Source organism: Hypanus sabinus, chromosome 8, assembly GCF_030144855.1.
Source record: "Hypanus sabinus isolate sHypSab1 chromosome 8, sHypSab1.hap1, whole genome shotgun sequence".
In the NCBI taxonomy this organism is placed as follows: Eukaryota; Metazoa; Chordata; class Chondrichthyes; order Myliobatiformes; family Dasyatidae; genus Hypanus; species Hypanus sabinus.
In genome coordinates this window covers 54,279,260-54,302,465 of record NC_082713.1, presented here as the reverse complement: position 1 = coordinate 54,302,465, position 23,206 = coordinate 54,279,260, and the positions used below count along the sequence as shown (strand labels likewise).

Below are 23,206 nucleotides of genomic sequence, written 5' to 3'. Positions count from 1 at the left end.
GGAGCCTTAAATGAGGTGAACAAGATTTCCTGATTTCATTGTTGTATGGGTAGAGTAGATGATAATTCGGTGGAGTGTAACTGATGGTAGCTGGGTGAGAGGAATTTGGTGCCAGTGGGAGAGATCTTGGTTGTAGGTACATGAAGGGCATTTGGTGGTCCAGTGGTAGTTGATGAGACAAGAGCTCAAATGGTGATTGATGGAGGAAGTGTTTCATAGTTGGAGGAAGGGTTTGCAGCTTAGATTCTTCTGCCTGAAAAAAAAATGTACTTTTTCCTCTTGGGCAATAAAGAACTCTGAAAGGCATAAATTCGTAGCATAATCATCTCTCCTTTCCAAGGTACCATCACTAACGTACAATTTTTTACACTTAGTCATATAGTTTGGGGCTGTGGTCACATTTAATTCAATATTCTCTGTTTACCAATAGGATCACTGTATCTAGCATTGAAGTAGTACAAATTCTTTCCCACAGTTAACTTCCCTGAAATTATCGCAGTGTTCTTTGCCATTATAAATTGCCCCACTGTTGGGTGACTGTTAGAATTTGGATGGAATTAATAAGAATGTGAGGAGAATAAAATAGGATTAGCGTTGGATGAATGTAAATGGGTGTTTGATAGGAGGCGCAGACTTGGTGGGCTGAAGAGCCTTTTTTTACTGTGTGATTCTATGACGTTCTTCCTCTCTCCTTATAAAAGTTACCCTTGTTTCTTGAGAATTTATCATTAAAGTCTATAGTTATCAATACTTCCTTCACTTCTCTTTCAGTGACTATACTCAATTCAAATGGATATGACCCATCTTAAATTACAAAAAAATTCCAAAATATCCCTGATTTAAGGAACTTCTGTTGGTTTCTCTTCCCTTGCATTGTTTGGACTGTGTCAATAGTCAATGTGTTTCATCTGAAAATGTTAAATGAAGAACACACTTCTGTTGTAGTTTTATTTTAATATGCCCTTTGTTGATCATTGAGGCATATTGTATATACAGATAATTTCTACAAGTATCCCAGACATAAAAGCAAAAGATTTTCCTCAGACACCTAGCTATGCAGATGTATTTATACAAAATCAATTACAACTACCATTGCATTGAAATGCATTGATTCAGTGTTACATAAAAGTAAAGTTTTGTTAACAAGAGGTACTATGTTGATATTTAATTTTTTTGCTACCAGACCAGTTTATGCAAGCAGAGGAAAAAGCTGGTGGCTCTGTGTCTTGGTCAACTTATGGAATTTACATCAAAGCTGCGGGAGGTACATTCATCTTCCTTCTGAACATTCTTCTGTTCCTGCTGACTGCCGGCAGCATAGCTTTCAGTAACTGGTGGCTGAGCTACTGGATTAAACAGGGCAGTGGGGTGAGTTATTTTATGGTGCGATTACATTGTATGTGCAGAACTAATTATAAATGTCTCAAGGTAAATGATTTAAACTTTCAAATGCAATAACCTTATTGTTTCTAATCTGGTTTAAAAGTTTACATAATACTATCCCTTGAAATGTACTAACATGCATTTAGTGATATTAACTTGTAATTTGTAAGTTAAAATAAAATGATATAAAGCAACAAATCCTGTATCACAAGCTGGAGCTTAGAAAACTGTGTTAGATGTTTAGACTGCAACAGTACCGCAACACTAAAAAAAAATCAAAATTAAGTGTGGAATGCAGATTGTGCACGGCAGAATATCAGTGCTTTTAGAATAGCAGCATTGTTGGCCTCAATACAGTGTTGTAATTTGAGCAGTTAAGATATTGTTTGAATGTTATTTTTCAGAATACAGCAGTGACTAAGGGTAACGTGACCTACATAAGCAATAGCATGAGAGACCATCCAAATCATAACTTTTACACTTGGGTTTATGCTTCATCCATGTTGGCTGTACTCCTCTTCAAGATATTACGTGGATACATATTTGTTAAGGTGCTGGATTGATTTATTTATAAGAACTTATCAATCTTTTTAATTGTAACTTATACACCAGTATAAATTTATATGAAGGAGATGATTAATTAATGACTGTTACAAGCTCCTTAGTAACAAAAAAAAATCTAGGATTTTGCAGGAAATCTTTTGAAGCATTATAAGCACAACAAATACTTAGCAACACACACAAAATGCTGGAGGAACTCAGCAGGCCTGGCAGTACCTATGGAAAAGAGTACAGTCGATGTTTTGGGCCGAGACACTTCATCAGAACTGGTGGCTCTAATGAAGGGTCTCAGCCCGAAACATCGACTGTACTCTTTTCCATAAATGCTGCCTGGCCTGCTGAGTTCCTCCAGCATTTTGTGTGTGTTGCTTGGATTTCCAGCATCTGCAGATTTTCTCTTGTTTGTGATTAGACAACAAATACTTACTTTAGTTTCAATGCTAAGTATCACTGAAGATGCGATACTCTACTCTTAGGTGATCTATTTTCTTAGCCACATCTAGAAAATAAAGGGGAGCTTTTACGACTTCCTTCTTGTAAGTTCAAAGCAGTAGCAACACAGTGGTGAGTGTGTGTTATTTCCTCATTCTTAATCGTTTCCACGATTGCTTCAGTCTAATGCTGTACAGCTGATGCTGTTAAATCATCCCATCACATTTCATCAATATCTATGGTCCCATCACTTCAGCATAATGATAAATTCGTGAAGTATTTCAAGAAAGGATTGTAAATGATAAAGCCTGCTTAGGAGTAAATCCTCATACGCTTTGATGGACTGCTTTTCCTGTCCCTGAATTATTAAGATCAATGAACATGTTGCTGTGTTCAGTAAGACCTGGAAGTGATGAGTAATGGTGGAGGGTTCTATGGCATTGACTCCCCCTCCCCCAGCCCAATGTCATAATTTAGGGTTATGGTTATTGCCAGGATGACATTATGCCACTCCTGTTAGATAACTTCCTCTCCTAGGGAATTTCATATTTAATGGGTGGGAATTTATGTACGTTTGTATTCTGAGACACAATTGTTCCTAGTAGAGAGGAGAAACAATGTGGACAGCTCTCTCCAAGAAATGTAAAGAGTTTTCTAATGCCAAATTAGCACAAGTAACACATATCTGCATTTGGTTCAGTGTTGCCCCCTCTCCTTTCTGATCTCTCTGCTCTAGTGCTCACACTTTGAATCAGGAAATTGGTAAGGCTGAGAAATTAAAATTTGAGGGCTATGTAGTTTGCACATGAACTTTCAAGTATTTCACATATCTTAATTCTGCCCTGACAACACAAACAGTTGCTGATGATGTCTTACATTTTAGGCATTAAGACTGATGTGTTTAATTAAATTATATTTATTCTAGAAGTCTTTGGGATAAACAGCTGGCAAAAATCCCAGACAGTTAGGGTAAATCACAACCAGAAGACAGATTTGATTAGACCAAATAAACTTAAGGCTAGTATATCCAATTTATGAATCAAATATACAAATATTTTTGATGACTTATAGTGATAGTGATAGTGAGTATATTCCAGCAACAAAAATGAAAATATCAGAGATTTACTGCAATATGTGTACTTGGAAACCTTTAATAATTTTGTCTTGTCCGTTTTGAACAGTGTACGCTTCGGGCTTCCTCCAAGCTGCATGATGCTTTACTTAAAAAAATTCTGAAGAGCCCAATGAAATTTTTTGACACAACGCCTTTGGGCCGCATTCTGAACAGGTTTGCAAAGGATATGGATGAAGGTAAGATCTAGTTTTGAAATGTGATAAAGAGTACACATAAATTTGATCTTATTACTGTGTCATAACTTTAACATATTGCCTAGCACAGCTCAAATGTGTATTCCCTTTACTTTCCAACTAGTGCTTCTATCCATCATGTGTAAAGCTGATAGTAGGGAAAGGCTGGCCATCTCAAGTTTTGATGAGAACTGGTCACAGAAATTACTTATAACTTTGTAGCCATAAATATCTCACAGGAAACACTTGTAGAGCCACTTCTGCACAGGCTTGAAATGATTTTGCTTGTCAAATCAACATCTAAGTAGAGTAGGAAACAACCCAGCTTAGTCAAGTCTTATAAAACTTGGACTCTGTAATTGCTGGACTATTATTACATGTCCAGTGCAGGGAGTATGTAAACTGTTGGATGGGAAAGCATTTAAAAACCAACAGAAGGCAACTAAAAAAATCAATATGTAGAGAAAAGGTGAATTATGAAGGTAAGTTAGTCAATAATGTCAAAGAGGACCAAAAGGTTTTTCAAATATATAAAGAGTAAAAGAGAGGCGAGGGAAGATATTGGATGGCTGGAAAATGAGGTAATAACAGAGGACAAAGAAATAGAAGAACTCAATAAGTATTTTGTATTAGTCTTCAGTGTGGAATAATCTAGACATAGCCAGAAATTCAAGTGTCGGGGCAGAAATGAGTGTAGACACAATTAATAAGGAGAAGGTGCACAGGAAACTGAAAGGTCTGGAGGTAGATAAACCAGATGCGCCACACTCCAAAGTTGTGAAGGAGATAGCTGAAGAGACTGTGGAGGCATTAGTAGTGATTTATCAAGAATCACTAGACTCTGTAATGGTTCAAGTTGCAAATGTCAAAATTTGCTGGAAAATTGCAAATGTCACTCCATTCTTTAAGATGGGAGGAAGACGGAATGATAGGCCAATTAGGTTGGAGTCCATTACTAAGCATCAAGTTTTGATGAACTGGGAGTCACATGAAAAAACAGGGCAAAGTCAGCATGGTTTCTTTGAAGGAAATCTTGCTTGTCAAATCTTTTGGAATTTTTTGTGGAAATAACAAGCAGGATAGACAAAGGATAGTCAATGGATATTGTTTCCCTGGATTTTCAGAAGACCTTTGATAAGGCACCACACATGAGGCTGCTAAACAAGATAAGATCCCATGTTATTATTAGAAAGACACTAGCAGGGATAAAAGATTGGTTAACTGACAGGACACAAAGAGTTGGAATAAAGGAGGGTTTTTCTGGTTGGCTGCTTGTGACTAGTGGTATTCTACGTAAATTGGTGTTGGGATCACTTCTTTTCTCATTATATGTCAATGATTTGGATGGCAGAATTGATGGTTTTGTAGCCAAGTTTACAGATGATACAAAAATAGGTCAAGGGGCAGGTAATGCTGAGGAAGCAGAGAGTCTGAAGAAGAACTTGGACAGATTGGGAGAATGGGCAAAGGAGTGGCAGGTAGAATACAGTGTAGTGTATGGTCATGCACTTCGGTAGAAGGAATAAAGGCATAGGCTGTTTTCTAAACTGGGAGCAAATTCAGAGGTGCAAAGGGACTTGGAAGTCCTCATGCAGAATTCCCTGAATGTTCCCTTGCAGGTTGAGTCTGTGATAAGGAAAGTAAATGCAATGTAAGCATTCATTTCAAGAGAACTAAAATATAAAAACAGGAACGTAATGCTAAGGCTTTATAAGGCATTGGTCAGACCACTCTTGGTATATTATGAACAGTTTTGGGCCCCTTATCTAATGAAGGATGTGTTGGTTTGGAGAGGGTCTAGAGGAGGTTAATGAGAATGATCTCAGGAATGAAAGAGTTAACATACGAGGAGTGTTTGATGGCTCTGGGCCTGTACTTGCTGGAGTTTAGAAGACTGAGGAGGGGATCTCATTGAAACCCATTGAATATTGAAAGGCCTTGATAGAGTGAACATGGAGTGGATGTATCCTCTATTGGGAGAGTCTAAGACCACAGGGCACAGCCTCAGAATGGAGGAACATCTATTTAGAAAATCTGTGGAATTTATTGCTGCAGACAGCTGTGGAGGCCAAATAATTGGGTATATTTAAAATGGGGGTTGATAGCTTCTTGTTTAGTCAGGGCTTCAAAGGATACAGGGTGAAGGCAGGAGAATGGGGTTGAGATAAATAACAGATCAGTCATGATGGAAAGGCGGTGCAGACTCAATGGGCCAAAAGGCCTAATCCTGCTCCTATATCTTATTTTAAGATAAGTGATACATGAAAATGAAGACTGCTGCTTTCATGGCTGGAAATCAATGATACAGTCAAACCACCCAATGTTTGTTTATTTTGCAAGTTCATTTGCATTGATCTTCTTCATCCTTTTCACTTCCGAGATACAAAAATGCCAGGTTTTTTTCAATGATTATTGGATCTTCTCAATGGTCTTCTCTGCTGTGTTAAACAGCCAAATGTTACTACAATTAAAATAGGTTATGCTGTTAGTTAATTGGTTTAAAACATAAAGTGAAATAAAGAGATATCTAGTCTGTATACTCAACTCCCGTCATCCGCCCCCTCCTGATTGTTTAGTCCTCAACCAATCAGATTTCCACAGTTGCAGATGAGTTTTCTTTGCATGTACTTCATTATCCATAATGTTCACATCCCATACACATCATTTATCATTTAACGCATCTAGAGCCTCAGTCTGTGCTCTTTAATTCATCTGCATATCTGCACTGTAAATAATTGTTGAGAATGAGCATTGTCTTTCTTTCAGAAGGGAAAATTCTCATTGTTATATATCCTGCATGTTCTGTTTTCAGTGGATGTGCGATTAACCACCCAGTCTGAAATGTTGCTCCAGAATATTATTCTCATATTGTTCTATCTTGGCATCGTCAGTGCTGTCTTCCCATGGTTTCTTATTTCAGTGTTACCCCTCTGCATTATCTTCATGATTGTGAACAGGATTTCAAGGTAACTTTGCTTCAGTTTATTTTCCTCTGTAAATATATCTATCAATGGAGAGCACAGATTATTCTGTTAGAGAATTCGTGTAGCTGGTTCTTGTTTCTTATTTGTGGCATGGAATCTTTATTTACTCTTGCAGAATTAATATGCTAATAGCCCAGATTTTCCAACAGTGACATTCATTGGTGGCCTTGATAAATCTGCCCATAATGATCAAGCGATCTAACAATTTTCTCTTTCTGAATCAGCTATAAGAGCTCGTCAATAGCCAGTAAAATAATTGTATCACCAAGCAGACTGTAGGTTGAGGTTAAACTGTCAGGGTTTCTGACAGGCAGCAAACTATGAAGCTAAAAGTGCCTGTTTTAGCTAACTTGTTAAATATACTGCAGTGAGTAAAATACAGTTAGGAAAATTCATGTGAGATTAAGATTAAACGAAATATTAATAAACATAATTTAAAAGCCATTATATTTTGATTAATTATCCATTGCCTAGAAATTGCTTTGTTATGATGTTTTTAACATGGTGTGTCATCCTTAGGTTAATTTAAAAACTCCCATAAAGATTATAATCTTAAATTGTGAGATATCCAGAACAGTATTATCAGGGTTCTCTGCTTCATGTCATGCTTTGTCAATATCAGAGCTGGTGTACTATTCCATTGATAAGATATTGTTGGTGCCAACTTGCAGTCTTGCAGCTGAAGTCTCAGTAAGAACAACGTAAGCACCACCCTTAAGCCACTGGGAAGAGCTACTGATTTATGTAGAAAAAGGAGTGACCGTCAGAGAGACCGGGACAGGCTGGTAACAAACAACACTTGCAGAAGGCAGATTGCTCATGCAAGGGGCAAAGGGAGACATCTGGATTATAGTCATCTGCTCATGTATTCCTGACAGGAGGTTGCCAGGGAAATATCTGCAGAGAGTATACCTATGAATGCCTGCACTGCTAGCAAATGTCATTACCTTCACTAGCTGCTGGTGTAGATTAGAAGAAAAATGGATGCAGTCTTTTCTCCTTTGTAGTGGAGACTGAGTGTGAATTTTGAAATGGTGAAGATCATGGATCTGAATGATCTATCTGATGCACCATCAATAACTCTTGGAGACGGGAAGTGAACAATAGGCTTTTATTAGCAGCAAAAGGGACCACGACATCTTGGAGACTGAGGGAGGAGCAGTGCCCCAATCGCCTTTATACAGGGGTCTGTGGGAGGAGCCACAGGAGCAGTCAGCAGAGGGGCGTGTCCAGACAGGTATACATAGTTTACCACACTATCACTTGGAAGTTTAGTTTGACTCTGACTGGCCACCACAAGCAAAGCAGTCATGACATAAATGTAAGATTCTGTTTGATGTCACAGAAGACATAAATTTTATAAAGGATAAATTATACAGTTTGAGAATTGTGTTTTTAAATATCATATTTTATGGGTAAATGTGCAAATGGACGCTTGTTGCTTCATGAGTAAATTAAAAGCATAGTGGCCAAACTGGAGACAAAATTTGGGGAAATGAATCAGGTTTCATATCACTGGAATACGTCTGGAAATTTGTTAACTCAGAAGCACTGGTACAGTGCAATACATGATAATATAGAAAAAGTAAGTAAGTAAATCAATTACAGTAAATATATATATGTATATTAAACAGTTAAATTAAAAATAGTGGAAAAACAGAAATAATATGGAAAAAATGAGGTAGAGTTTATGGGTTCAATGTCCATTTAGGAATTGGATGGCGGGGGGGAAGAAGCTGTACCTGAATCACTGAGTGTGTGCCTTCAGGCTTCTCTATCTCCTACCTGATGGTAATAATGAGAAGAGGGCATGTCCTAGGTGATGGAGGTCCTTAATAATGGACTCCACCTTTCTGAGGCACTGCTTCTTGAAGATATCTTGGGTACTACAGAGCTTGTACCCCAAGATGGAGCTGACTAACTTTACAACTTTCTGTAGCTTCTTTCAATCCTATGCAGAAGTCCCCTCCCTAATACCAGACAGAATACCTGTCTGGTATGTTCTCTGCAGTACATCTGTAGAAGTTTTCAAGTGCTTTAGTAGGTGACAGACCAAATCTTCTCAACTCCTAATGAAATATAGCCGTTGTCTTGCTTTCTTTATAGCTGCATCGATATGTTGGGACCAAGTTAGATCCTCAGAGATCTTGACACCCAGGAACTTGAAATTCCTCACTCTCTCCATTTCTGAATCCTCTATGGAGATTGGTTCATGTTCCCTTGTCTTAACCTTCCTGAAGTCCACAGTCATTGAGTCCAAAGCTGTTGCTGCAACACCACTCAACAAGCTGATATATCCCAATCCTGTATGCCCTCTTGCCTCCATCTGAGATTCTACCAATAATGGTTGTATCATCAGCAAATAATAGATGGCATTTGAGTTATGCCTAGCCACACAGTCATGGGTATAGAGAGAGTAGAACAGTGGGCTAAACACACATCCCTGAGGTGTGCCAATGTTGATTGCCAATGAGAAAGAAATATTATTACCAATCTACACAGTTTGTGGTCTTTCGGTGAGGAAATTGAGAATCCAATTGCAGAGGGAGTTACAGAGGCTCAGGTTCTGTAGCTTATTGATCAGGACTTTGGGAATGGTGATGTTAAATGCTGAGCTATAGCATTGCACTATTATTGACATCATTTTGGCTAACTTAATGCTGGAAAATATTTTCTGGTGCCAACAAAAATTCTGTCAAAGACTCAGAGATGGAATTTCTCATTAAGCACTTAAGATTCTGGAACTAGGTGCGATATAGCTATCTTTAGGGCCCCCCCCCCCCCGAATTGTGAAGAAATAATACTTTGGGAAAGGAGAATACATATAGCATGCAACTAAAAATAGTCTCATCTTATACAACAAAAAATAATATTGAGGTTTTCTTCATGGTTCATAAATGAAGTTGTCATGAATTTATACAGATAATTGTGGGAAAAGCTGAAGTGATGCACCATGTGGTAAAACAGGATATAACAGGTAGCGGGTTCTGCGCAAATGCATTCTCAGCAGCTTCTGCCAGATTTCCTCCATTGTAATTACAAGTTCTGACAGCCTTGCTATTATTTTGAAAGCAAATTAATGAAAGAGGTGTATGATGCAACTAAAGTATGGACAAAAGTATCAGTTATATTCTGATGCAGTCATCAAGAGACTGACAACTATAAATAAATATATAGTGAAATATAACTTTATTATTTGCTATTATTTTGGACTATGTTAATATAATGCAGGCGGTGCTTGAGTTACAGGTTCCTTTATTACAAAAGTCTATAAGTCAACTTCATTCATAATTCAGAAAATACACAAAATCAATGAGTGGTGTTGATGGGGGCAATTAACATAAGCATTTAAATATTGTCTTCCCTTGCCTGGTTACAAAGGTGCAGAATTAGGATGTCCCACACTCATTGGCTGGCTTCAATGGGCTTGAAGTATTGGTGCACATTACGTTGTTTAGTGTGGTGTCATTGGACTAGTATTGGTAGAAACAGTTGCTTGTCAATTTCCAAAGGATCTGTTTTCAATGACCTCCCACACTGAACCTGGGAGTGTGTGTCTAATTATTGCAGGAAGGTTACTAGTCAATAGACTTTGTGTTCAGTTGGTTCTCTTTTGAGTTTAACAATACCTATAGGATCTTATTTGTATGTGCAGGGTGTCTATAACTCAGGCATTTGAAATCTAGTGAGGGCCAGTATGTTTCTTGGGCCAAACAGATTAAGAATATTCCTGATCTGGAAAATGTTGTGTAAAATTTTGATTAATCTTAGCCCAGAATGCACAGAAGTTTCAATTTGATTGAGTTAGGAAGCAGAAAAAAACTGATAGTTTCTATTCTATTGAAAACAATGAATTTAAAACCATTGAATAATTGGACGTGTGTGAAGTGGCTTTACTTACGGGTGAACAATGCACACCAGAGTTCAGTAATAGATGGTTATAAACTGCTTTGAGACTGTATTATAACATATTATTCATTGGTCTCTTACATTCCACTCTCCAATTTTTATTTTATTTGAAAAGAAAATAATAATTGGAGATTGGAATGCAAGTGACCAATGAATGTGTGTGTGTGTATGTGTGTGTGTGTTTCATTGCTAACTTGATTCCCCTCTTCATGTAATGCTGATTAACCTACTGATATTTCTGACACATTCTGGGTTTTATTTCAGATTTGAAGTAACTACAGTGGTTTTGTTTTTCATAAATAATGATTTGTTATATTCTGTATCCATTTGGCAGGGTTTTAGTTCGTGAACTTAAAAGAATGGATAGTATCAGCCAGTCACTGCTTACATCTCACATTACCTCTAGCATCCAAGGTTTGTCGACTATTCATGCTTATGACAAGGAAATTGAGTTCCTACAAAAGTGAGTAGTAAATGCAATCTCTTCAAGAATATATACTAACTGTACAAAAAGCACAATTAATATGTATAAATTATAGTGGAATATAAACAAATGACATGGAAACCATAGAAAGGGTGCAGAGGAGATTTACAGGAATGTTGCCTGGATTGGGGAGCATGCCTTATGAGAATAAGCTGAGTGAACTTGGCCTTTTCTCCTTGGAGCGATGGAGGATGAGAGGTGACCTGATAGAGGTGTACAAGATAATGAGAGGCATCGATCATGTGGATAGTCAGAGGCTTTTTCCCAGGGATGAAATGGCTAGCATGAGAGGGCATAGTTTTAAGGTGCTTGGAATTAGGTACAGAGGAGATGTCAGGAGTAAGTTTTTTATGCAGAGAGTAGTGAGTGTGTGCATTGGGCTGCCGGCAGCGGTGGTGGAGGCGGAAACGATAGGGTCTTTTAAGAGACTCCTGGATGGCTACATGGAGCTTAGAAAACTAGATGGCTATGGGTAAAGCCTAGGTAGTTCTAAGGTAGGGACATATTCAGCACAGCTTTGTGGGCCGAAGGGCCTATATTGTGCTGTAGGTCTTCTATGTTTCTATAGTGAATTTCTACTGGTTATCATCACGGAATTCATAAAAAAATGCTCAGAGAGAGCTGTAGAAAGGAATGTATTTAAAAGTTATAACTTGTACAGTATTTCCTCTAGTGTTGAATCCAAGTGTAGGTATTAGGTTATGTGGGTTAGATGGTATGGTGTTGGATAAATGAGGAGTTAGGTTGCATCTGTAATTGTAGCTGAGAAGTGAATCTCCTCTATGGAGATACAAAACTGGGGCTTTGATCAGAAAAGTTAATTTTAATGCAGCAAGTTTGCATGGTCATTTCTTTTTACAACTTGGGCATAGGAATTCATATTGGAAAAAGCTGATCCAGAAAGTCATCAAAGCAAGAAAATTGCAAATAAAGCCTTCAGGATAGGAATTATGCAGATTTCATTGAAGGGTTGAAAGAAATTGTATTCAGAAACTCTCAGCGCTTCAGGCAAATTAATGTTTGATGACTTTGTTTTTATTTCACATTTACAACATCTAGAGTTTTATCTATGAATGGAGTTACTAGGCCTCATTATGTATTGATTCTAATATTGTTTTATACCTTAAATTTATTACCTTAAATTTTCCCGTTTTTATTGTCAATGACAACCCTGTAAAAGAGCAGAATTTCATGCTGGTGGTATACAGTGTGAAGTTGCCTCTCCAGATTCATGTTACATTTTAAAAGAAAATTTGTCACCATCTTGCTTTTTTTTCCCATAGTTCAGGGAAGTCAGCAATTTTAACCATTGCTTTACTTGTGGAGATAATAAAAGATAATTATTTAGAAATAAATTGAGCTTTGCTCTATTTTTTCACCATTTATTATTTTGGAAGATTGAGTGAGTCCACTATATATCGACTTTGGAATAATGTATGATATCTGGAATTCAGTATGGTTTATATTTGTATTCCATTTTGTAAATAGTACACAAAATAAAATGCACAATGGAAATGCTGGAGACTACAGATTTCAATTGCATTTATGATTCCAAGCAGTCAATCCAAGTTCCCCTTGGTAATTTAGTTCAATTTCCACCCCCTGTTGGATTCTGTGTTTTAACTCCTCTTGATGAGTTGAGATCTCCCCTTTTTCATGTAAAACAAGTTCGAACTGGGGTTTACTTCTATGTCTATTAGCAAAACTGCCCATATCTGACTCAAGTGACTTTTCAAATTGACCTACATGACAGGTAGTCTTTTAGTGACTGAGAGTTGGCAGGCGACGTCGTTTTGGGAAGACTGTTCCTTCAGTCTCCTCCCATAGTATTCAGGAATGAGAATGAGAACATAGAATAACAGGTAGTATTGGTGGAAAGAGAGAATGTGTCAATATTTAAGGTTGATAACTTTTCATCAGAATTAAGGACCATCAACTGGAAATACTATTTATTTCTTTCTCCTGAACCTAAAGTATTCTACATTCTTATTTTAAATAGTAAGCACCTGCATTTCTATTTTCTGCTGAACCAAAAATATAAAACCTGACATCCCTTTTGGGACTCCAAGGTCATGTTCTTGTTGAAATCTAACCAAGCATAACATTCTCTTTTAATCTCAAACCTGTCTCCAGTCAATTGACTCAACACTGCTCTTTCAGGGTTTAATGTGAGCTGGACAATAGACAGGCAGCCAATCCACTCTATGGAGCCAGAGAGAAAATTTAAATATTAAATGAGGCTTTTAAAGATTTAACAGTGGAAAGCTATGTTTTGCTAGCTTCAGCTGAGGTGAGGGTAGCAATGAGAATGAGCTAAGTAGTTCAGAAGAAACAGGAGTGGTCCTTGATTCTCCTTTAGTTCATAGATTGGTGTTTTTTGGTATGTGCGATTGGGGCGACATTCATATCCCCTCACCTAGTCAAAAGCAAACTTCTCAATCGGGACAAAAGCTCTGCTTTCTTCTCTCACTTGTATAAACATGAACCCTGCATTACCATCCAGGCCTCTGACGGCTAAGATTCATGGACAGCATGTACTGGCAAGGAAACCTGCACATCCTGAATTATAAGGTGTTTATTTCTGTTACATCGCATGAACAATAGTCCATTGTTAGCATTGTTGCCTCTGAGTCAAAGGCTTATCAATTTGAATCCCATTCCAGACTCAAAATGTTAGCCCTGGTGCAGGGCTTTCCATACCAGTATAGACCTGTATATACTATATATACTGTATATACTATAGACCTGTATTCATCCTGCTTGTGGATATGCATACAGGTGAATAAATTCACATTTGAATTCTGTTATATATTGTGATAGAAAAGGTTGTTTAGCTCCTTTCTTTTTTCATACAAATATACCCTCATGGTACAACACCTGTCAAAGTCAAATTTATGATCATTTATACAAGCACATGTATACACGTGAAACAAAAAACTTACTTGCAGCAACATCACAGGCAAATAAACAGCATCCTCTAGAAAAACTTATTTAATTATTTGTAGATTCAAACTTGTGATTTGTAAAACAAACCGCAAACCCACATCATGTTGTTTAATTAAATAAAAATAGATTAATCTCAGGCGAAGCCAGTTTGTGTACCTATTTCTAAATCCTTCGAATAAATATACGTAAGGTACTTGTATTATTTTAGACACATTTTGTTGATTAATTTATAAAACTAATTTTTGTGCTGGCAGATGTGTGAGCATCGTCAGTAAATAAAAAAAATACAAGCACTACTGACATCCAGTGGTGGAATATCTCACATAAGCACTGAAGCTATTCAATATCATAAAGTAGTTTTGGTACGTACATCTGCAGTACATGCACAATTTTGACAATCTCCTAATCCTGCTGCCACCATTTTTCTCAGGTATCAAGAGCTGCTGGATTGCAATCAAGGCCCACATTTCCTATTCAGCTGTGGCATGCGATGGCTGGCTGTACGCCTTGACCTCATTAGTATTATACTCATCACAGTAGTGTCAGCAATGATGGTTTTCATGCATGGAAGGATTCCACCAGCCTATGCAGGTCTAGCCATCTCCCATACAGTCCAGGTAAATTCCAATTACAACACCACTTGCATGTTTTAGCATAAGAACATAAAAAGTGGGAACAGGAGTAGGCCATCTGTCCCATTGAGCCTGCTGTGCCATTCATTAAGGTCATGGCTGATCTGACCATTTCACCAGAGTGACTTTTCTCCATAAACCTTAATTCCCTTCCCTTGCAAAAATCTTTCTGATTGTGTTTTAAACATATGAGCAGCCTTTACTACTTCCCTGATCAGAGAATTCCAAAAATTCATTACTCTCCAGGAAAAGCAGTTTCTCCTCACTCCATATTAAATCTATTCCTCTGAATCTAGAGTCTATGCCCCTGTTCTCTAGTCCTAGTCCCAATGGAAATAACTTTCCTGCCTTTATTTTATTTATCCCTTTCATAATTTTATATGTTTCTATGGCATCCCGTCTCATTGTTCTGAATTCTTGCAAGTATAGTCCTCAACCTCTCCTCATCAACTAGCCTCCTTATCTCTGGAATCAACCTGGTGAACCTTATGCACCTCCTCTCAAGCTAGTATATCTTTTCTCAGGTAAGGAAACTAGAGCTGCATGCAGTACTCCAGGTGCAGCTTCACTGGTACCAGGTACAGTTACAACATAACCTTCCTGCTCTTAAATTCAATCTCCTCAGCAATGAAGACCAACATTCCATTTGCCTTTGTGATAACCTGCTTCACCTTCAAACCAACCTTTTATGATTCATGCGCAACCCCTCCCAAGTCCCTCTGCACAATAGCATGCTGCACAATCTTTTGCCATTCCGTTAATAATCTGATCTTCGAGTTTTTCTTCCAAAATGAATGACTTTGCATTTACCAGCATTGTACTCCATCTGCCAGACCCTTGTCTATTAACTTAACCTATCTATATTTCTGCAGACTCTCTGCATCCTCTGCACAATTTGCTTTACCACTCAATTTATTGCCATCAGTAAACGTAGATATGCTACAGTTTAAACAAATTATGAACATTTGTGGACTCGGCACCAACCCCTATAGCACTCTGTTCCCCACTAACTACCAAGTCAAGAAACACCAACTTATCCCAACATTCTGCCTTCTATTGGTTAACTAATAGTCTATCCATGCTAATACATTAGCCTCAACTCCATGCTTCCTTATTTTATGGACAAATCTTTCATGTGCAACATTATTAAGTGCTTTCTGGAAATCCAAGTACACAATATCCACCTATTTCCGTCTATCCACTGTGCTCATTATATCCGTAAAGAACTCCAGTAAGTTTGGCAAACAAGACCTGTCCTTCATGAATTGATGCTCTGTCGGCCTGTTGGAACCACATCTGTCCAGATGTCTGCTATTTCTTCCTTAATGATAGCATCAAGCAATTTCTTGACTTCAAACATTAAGGTAGCTGGCCCTTTAGTTACCCACATTTTGCTGACATCCTTTTTTAAACTGTGGCATGATATCTGCTGTCTTACAATCCACTGGCACTTGTCCAGAGGCAGAAAATTCTTGTAAATTATTACAAACAACACACACAAAATGCTGGTGGAACACAGCAGGCCAGGCAGCATCTATAGGGAGAAACACTGTCAAAGTTTCGGGCCGAGACCCTTCGTCAGGACTAACTGAAAGGAAAGACACTAAGAGATTTGAAAGTAGGAGGGGGAGGGGGAAATGCGAAATGATAGGAGAAAACCGGAGGGGGTGGGATGAAGCTAAGAGCTGGAAAGGTGATTGGTGAAAGTGATACAGAGCTGGAGAAGGGAAAGAATCATGGAACGCGAGGCCTAGGGAGAAAGAAAGTGGGAGGGGAGCACCAGAGGGAGATGGAGAACAGGCAGAGTGATGGGCAGAGAGAGAGAAAAAAACAAACAACTAAATATGTCAGGGATGGGGTAAGAAGGGGAGCAGGGGCATTAACAGAAGTTAGAGAAGTCAATGTTCATGCCATCAGGTTGGAGGCTACCAAGCCAGTATATAAGGTGTTGTTCCTCTAACCTGAGTGTGGCTTCATCTTGACAGTAGAGGAGACCATGGATAGACATATCAGAATGGAAATGGGACGTGGAATTAAAATGTGTGGCCACTGGGAGATCCTGCTTTCTCTGGCGGACAGGGCGTAGGTGTTCAGCGAAACGGTCTCCCAGTCTGCGACGGGACTCACCAACATATAAAAGGCCACACTGGGAGCTTCGGACACAGTATATCATACCAGCTGACTCACAGGTGAAGTGTCGCCTCACCTGGAAGGACTGTCTGGGGCCCTGAATGGTGGTGAGGGAGGAAGTGTAAGGGCACTTACAAGGATAAGTGCCAGGAGGGAGATCGGTGGGAAGGGATGGGGGGGACAAGTGGGCAAGGCAGTCGTGTAGGAAGCGACCCCTGCAGAAAGCAGAAAGTGGGGGGAGGGAAAAATGTGTTTGGTGGTAGATCCCGTTGGAGGCAGCGGAAGTTACGGAGAATTATACTTTGGACCTGGAGGCTGGTGGGGTGGTAGGTAAGGACAAGGGGAACCATATCCCGAGTGATGTGGCGGGCAGATGGGGTGAGGGCAGATATGCGGGAAATGGGAGCGATGGGTTTGAGAGCAGAGTTGATGGTGGAAGAAGGGAAGCCCCTTTGTTTAAAAAAGGAAGACATCTCCTTCATCCTGGAATGAAAAGCCTCATCCTGAGAGCAGATGCAGCGGAGACGGAAGTTTTTCTGCTTTCCGCAGGGAATGCTCCCTACGTGACTCCCTTGTCCACTTGTCCCCCCACTATCCTTTCCCACTGATCTCCCTCCTGGCACTTATCCTTGTAAATGGAACAAGTGCTACACCTGCCCTTACATTTCCTCCCTCACCACCATTCAGGGCCCCAGACAGTCCTTCCAGGTGAGGTGACACTTCACCTGTGAGTCGGCTGGTGTGATATACTGTGTCCGGTGCTCCCGGTGTGACCTTTTATATGTTGGTGAGACCCGACGCAGACTGGGAGACTGTTTCGCTGAACACCTACGCTCTGTCTGCCAGAGAAAGCAGGATCACCCAGTGGACACACATTTTAATTCCACGTCCCATTCCCATTCTGATATGTCTATCCATGGCTTCCTCTACTGTCAAGATGAAGCCACACTCAGGTTGGAGGAACAACACCTTATATATCGGCTGGGTAGCCTCCAACCTGATGACGTGAACATTGACTTCTCTAACTTCTGTTAATGCCCCTGCTCCCCTTCTTACCCCATCCCTGACATATTTAGTTGTTTGTTTTTTTCTCTCTCTCTGCCCATCACTCTGCCTGTTCTCCATCTCACTCTAGTGCTCCCCTCCCAATTTCTTTCTCCCTAGGCCTCCCGTCCAATGATCCTTTCCCTTCTCCAGCTCTGTATCACTTTCGCCAATCACCTTTCCAGCTCTTAGCTTCATCCCACCCCCTCTGGTCTTCTCCTATCATTTCACATTTCCCCCTCCCCCTCCTACTTTCAAATCTCTTATTATCTTTCCTTTTGGTTAGTCCTGACGAAGGGTCTCGGCCCAAAACGTTGACAGTGTTTCTCCCTATTGATACTGCCTGGCCTGCTGTGTTCCACTAGCATTTTGTGTGTGTTGTTCGAATTTCCAGCATCTGCAGATTGCCTCGTGTTTGCTCTTTAAATTATTACAAATGCATTTTAACTTGGGCCTGTACCCTGGGATGCATTCCGTCAGGACCAGAGGACTTGTCTCTCTTGAGGTCCACTAGTTTGATCCTCACCACCTCTTTAGTGGCACGCATTGTAAAGCAAATTTTTAGGATGACTAACAACGAACTGAACACAACTCTCAGGATATTATGCATCCATATAGGATCTCTAATGCCCCAAGGCATTTCAATTGGATATTATCATGCCAAATTTGACACTGATTAGCATAAGGAGAAATTATAATAGATGACCAACAACAACAGAATTTGGAGGAGCTGTTTAGAAATTAAAAGGTTTCACAGGAAATTCAGAGCTTATAACCTTGGCGGTTGATATCACTGCTGGTAATAGTGGAGCAATTAAAGTTACATATAATTAACATAGAATTAGATGAGCACATCTTGGAGAGGTATAGGAAGAGGACAGAGGTGAAAATCAGAATCATGGGAAATAAATTGTGTGCGTGTGACAGACTCAGTGATTCATGTTTTAGAACTGAGCCTCAGAAAATGAAAGCAGATGATTCAAACACTTTCCAAACTCCACAGGGTATGTTTAAGTGAAGAAGAAGTTGTTATTCAAGATATAGATGACATGCCTGTTCAGGTGGCCTCAGTAATGATAACACTGACTGCAATTTATACTACCATGTTGTTCTGGTAATGACTTCAAGTTTACAGAGATATAATGAGGGAAGTCAGCTGAGTGTCTTGGAATAGCTACAGAGAAAATGAAGGATCAGATATGGGTTTCAGCCATATATGAAACTGAGCTAATAAAAGCTGGCACTGCATGGTAGCAAGAAGTTAGCAGATTTAATCAAAACAAATGGGTTAAGTTAACAATGTTAGTGGTATAATTGTACAGGGAGGAAATTCAATTTACTTCCACCTCTGGTTTCAGCAGTGACCCTGCCAAGTGAACATAGGCAATAGTATAGCTATGGATTATGATACCAGGGTGTGTCTGTGTGGTCTGAAACTCATATTGGATTCAAGTAGGATGCTAAAACAGCTGGTTTAGAAAAGCTTGGTGAATATTCTCATAATTGGTTTTGGTGCTTAAGCCCAGAGAAGGACATGGTCTTCTGGTTCTGCTGAACCTACTGGGAGAGCACAGAGATGGGCTTTGAGATGTAGCTCAGCAAACCATCTCAGTTTGCATCCATATCTCCTTGCCAGTTGTAGCTTTCGGCTGATCCCTTTGATCAATTTGAGTGCATTTTGCCATTTTACACCCTACACATCCTGCAAACACCCATACCTGGTGCCAGACTTCAGATGCTCGTGCTTGGCGTATCTCCCATTGATATACACAATTTTAGCTTTATTAGCTTGTTTTTTATAGTGTGTCTCTTTGGTGAAGAGTCAGGTGTAATAATACGGTGCTCCTCCTCATGACCATCAATGTATTACTCCTGTCTTCCTCCAGTCACTCCTCTGACAGCTTTTGTTTCACCAATATCCTGTCTTGTTCTTCCCACCCCTTCTGTTCTAATTGAATATTTGCCCTAGGTAGGGGAACAGGGCTACTTTTCGAACTTCCTTAAATAACAAAACAGATGGCTGCTTTCATAAACTCCAGCCAATCCACATTTACAGTGATGCTGGCAAGTAATAATGGCATCTGCTGTAGATCAAGTCACAGGTGATGTAGTTTTAGCAATGAAACATCGCAAGAGAGTACTTCCGGAAGATTGCAGGCACTTCTTCCTTCAGAGGTAGTTTGCTATCTTCATGCCACATTAATGATGGGATGATATACTTCAGCTTACAGAGATCCCAAATTCAAGGGGGATACCCTCTGATGTGGGTGACCCCCTTCCTAATTTTGACATTGTTTTAACCTAACTAGAGAAGGAGGAGATTGAGAAAATCTTACATAATCCCACATTTGGAGGCTAAAACCAAGGATAAGTGAGGGAGAGTGTAGAATGCCAGAGTGAAGCAGAAGATTAGTGAGTGGGAGATGTTGATCAAGCAACAGCTTCAGTGATTAACTGTGTGTGTGTGTGTGTGTGTGTGTGTGTGTGTGTGTGTGTGTGTGTGTGTGTGTGTGTGTGTGTGTGTGTGTGTGTGTGTGTGTTTGTGCGCGCGCGCACTATAAAATAAGTGCATGGCAATTCAGTTTTTATATTTATGTAAAACTTACTTTGACATACCCTGCATTATGGCAATAGAAACTTCTATAGAATTCATAAAACACAACCAAAAATCTGATACAAAATAAAAATCAATTTTTATGAAATTTATGTGAAAATGATTAGATAAATAAATATGATTTATTTCTTTTTAGTTTTCATTTCTTGCACAGCTGATGTGTTTACATTTTACAAAAAGTCTCAATATGGACCATTTTCTAGGAATACAAACCCCACCATAATCCACAGTAACATAACAATTAGCATAACGCTTTACAGCACCAGGACCCAGGTTCAATTCCCACTGCTGGCTGTAAGGAGTTTGTACATTCCCCATGATACTGAGTGGGTTTCCTTCGGGTGCTCTATGTACGGGTTAGGGTCAGTAAGTTGTGGGCATGCTGTGTTACTGCCAGAAGCACGTGTTGGCCATTGATGCATACAACATGTATGTTTCTATGTATATGTGATAGGTAAAGCTATCTTTAATTGGGTTAACTGTATTGTGTAGGAATCATGGAATTTTTGTGACACTGCTGTTTTGTACAAGCTTTCTCATTTTACAGTCCAAAGCACCAGCCACCTTTTCTGGGCTCTTCATTCAGTGGTCCTGTTCAAACTCCTGGCAACCCTTGTCTGAGGACCTTCTTCATACTGTTCATTCCACTCTTTAATGTCTTTGCTGAAAGCCTGCAAGCTCTTTCCTCTGTCCTGTAATCACCCTCCCACCATGGACAGGCTTTACTGTGTGTTGCCTCAGTACTGGGTGCTCTGGAGAGTGTGATTTTAAGGCAGACGTGCTTCAGTCATTGCCGCCCAGCAGAACATTTCTAGTTGTGATGAATTGGTGAGGTTCCATTAGACCAACACAGACCCTAGGGCATCACATAATCCTATGTTTAAAGGGCACCGGCAATGTATGTAGCACACGGTTAGCCTTCAAATCCAATTTCTGACATTATTGTCTGGTTTAATTTGTAATAACTTCTTAAAATTTCATCCTGAATACCCTGATTTATAGAAAAGAAAGTTTGCCTCCAGATCCTGTTTCTGATTGCCATTCACTGAGCCATGTGAAAACAGACATGCCAAAACATGATGTGAGGTCTGGGTCAGTTACCCCCTCTCTGCGCTGGCGAATCGGCCTTGCCAACATGCTCTGATGTTGGTGAGTGTGCAGTATGTAAATACCACAATCTGAAAATTCCTCCCCAAACTGGCTGGGTCAAAGACTTGGAACTCGGAGCCTAACAGAAATCTTACTGCACAGGCTGCAGAGATTTAAGACACCAGCTCATTGTGACATCAACAATTCTCTTAGGTCTGAGTATTAAATGACAGTAAAGCCCACATCTATAAATACCAGTAAATAAATGAACAAACTCTCACTTATGAATAATTGCCATGAGGGTAAGATACCTTGGAAATTTCTGTTCCCAGAAAAATTACTATTTACTGGAAAGAAAGGGAAGTGTGGATAATATGTTTTGTTAGTGAAGGAATTCTATATCTATATCACTTAATGGACTGAAATGTTTATATTGCTCACGTCTGCAGTATGGCTAGAAAATGTGATGTGAGGTTGAGATATTACCAATGACTCTTTGCAGGAATACTCAGTTTCTTTGAACTTCCCTTTTTTTGTTGACTTCATTGCTACTGGCCTTAATTTCAGGCTATTCAGATGAGGCCTAAAGTTAAAACTTCCAGGCCATGTGCTTCAGACATATTTCTACTCCTCATCTTTTTTTCTCCAGTCCTTGCGAAGGGACTTGACCTGAAATGCTGACTGTACTTTCTTCCGTTGGTGCTGCCTGGCCTGCAGAGTTCCTCCGGCATTTTGTGCGTGCTGCTTGGATTTCCAGCATCTGCAGATTTTTTCTTGTTAGTGAAATAACCATCCTTCATCTCCACACCCAAAAATTATAAATGAGCCTGGGCCTCATCACCTCTTATACTCTTAGTTCCTTCCACTTAAAATCTACAGTGTGCTAAAATTCAATCTTAGTACCAAGTACATATAACACATAAATTTCTATATAATGCTGTTGATAGGGTCCTGAACTTTGATTTTTCATCTTACTTACTCATAGCAGAAATGGGGAAATCTTAGCATGAGGGAATGTGGAATGAGTTTCTATAAAGGAATCTTGCAGTATACCATGGTGGGTAAAGGTATTTGTGTTGTAACTAGAATGTAACTAAAACATGGAATTGAATTGTGTCTTTTAGTTAAATAAAAATTAGTTTCAATGACTGATTTCATTTTCTCTCATAATAACTTCTCTTAATCTTCTGTCTGGTGTTCTAAATTAGCTGACAGGACTTTTTCAATTTACGGTCCGCTTAGCTGCAGAATCAGAAGCCAGGTTCACATCTGTAGAAAGAATCAGGCATTACATCAAGGTCAGTATTGTAGATCTAATCATGACTCTTTGTATGTATACCATGAAAAGTAATCAAGAGATTAAATCTTGTTTGGACTCAAAAAGAATTGGAGGATATTGGGACTGGGTGGGAAACTGGATAGAGCAGAGGGCCAGCCATGACTTTATTGAATGTCAAGGGAACTGATGTTTGGATGCTGCTCAGTACTACCCTCCAAATCAGAACCAGATTTAATATCACTGGCATGAGTTGTGAAATTTGTTTTTATGCAGCAGCAGTATATTGCGTATGTAATAAAAACAGTACATTACAGTAAGAAGTATATGTTAAAAATGTTAAATTAAGTAGTGCAACAGGAGAAAAAAAGTTGTGCGTTAGTGTTCGTGGGTTCAATGTCTATTTCGGAAATC

General features: G+C 39.3%; 1 protein-coding gene across 1 annotated transcript in view; it reads left to right on the top strand.

The window, feature by feature from the left end:
• The window catches only part of LOC132398152 (ATP-binding cassette sub-family C member 5-like), a 142,858-nt gene that overhangs the window by 105,572 nt on the left and 14,080 nt on the right, over positions 1-23,206 (top strand). Inside the window, exons 20-26 of the mRNA XM_059977199.1 lie at positions 1,184-1,368; positions 1,788-1,934; positions 3,558-3,687; positions 6,497-6,650; positions 10,912-11,040; positions 14,438-14,624; positions 22,725-22,814. Coding sequence (XP_059833182.1) covers positions 1,184-1,368; positions 1,788-1,934; positions 3,558-3,687; positions 6,497-6,650; positions 10,912-11,040; positions 14,438-14,624; positions 22,725-22,814 — 1,022 coding nt within the window. The remainder of the gene's footprint in view (positions 1-1,183; positions 1,369-1,787; positions 1,935-3,557; positions 3,688-6,496; positions 6,651-10,911; positions 11,041-14,437; positions 14,625-22,724; positions 22,815-23,206) is intronic.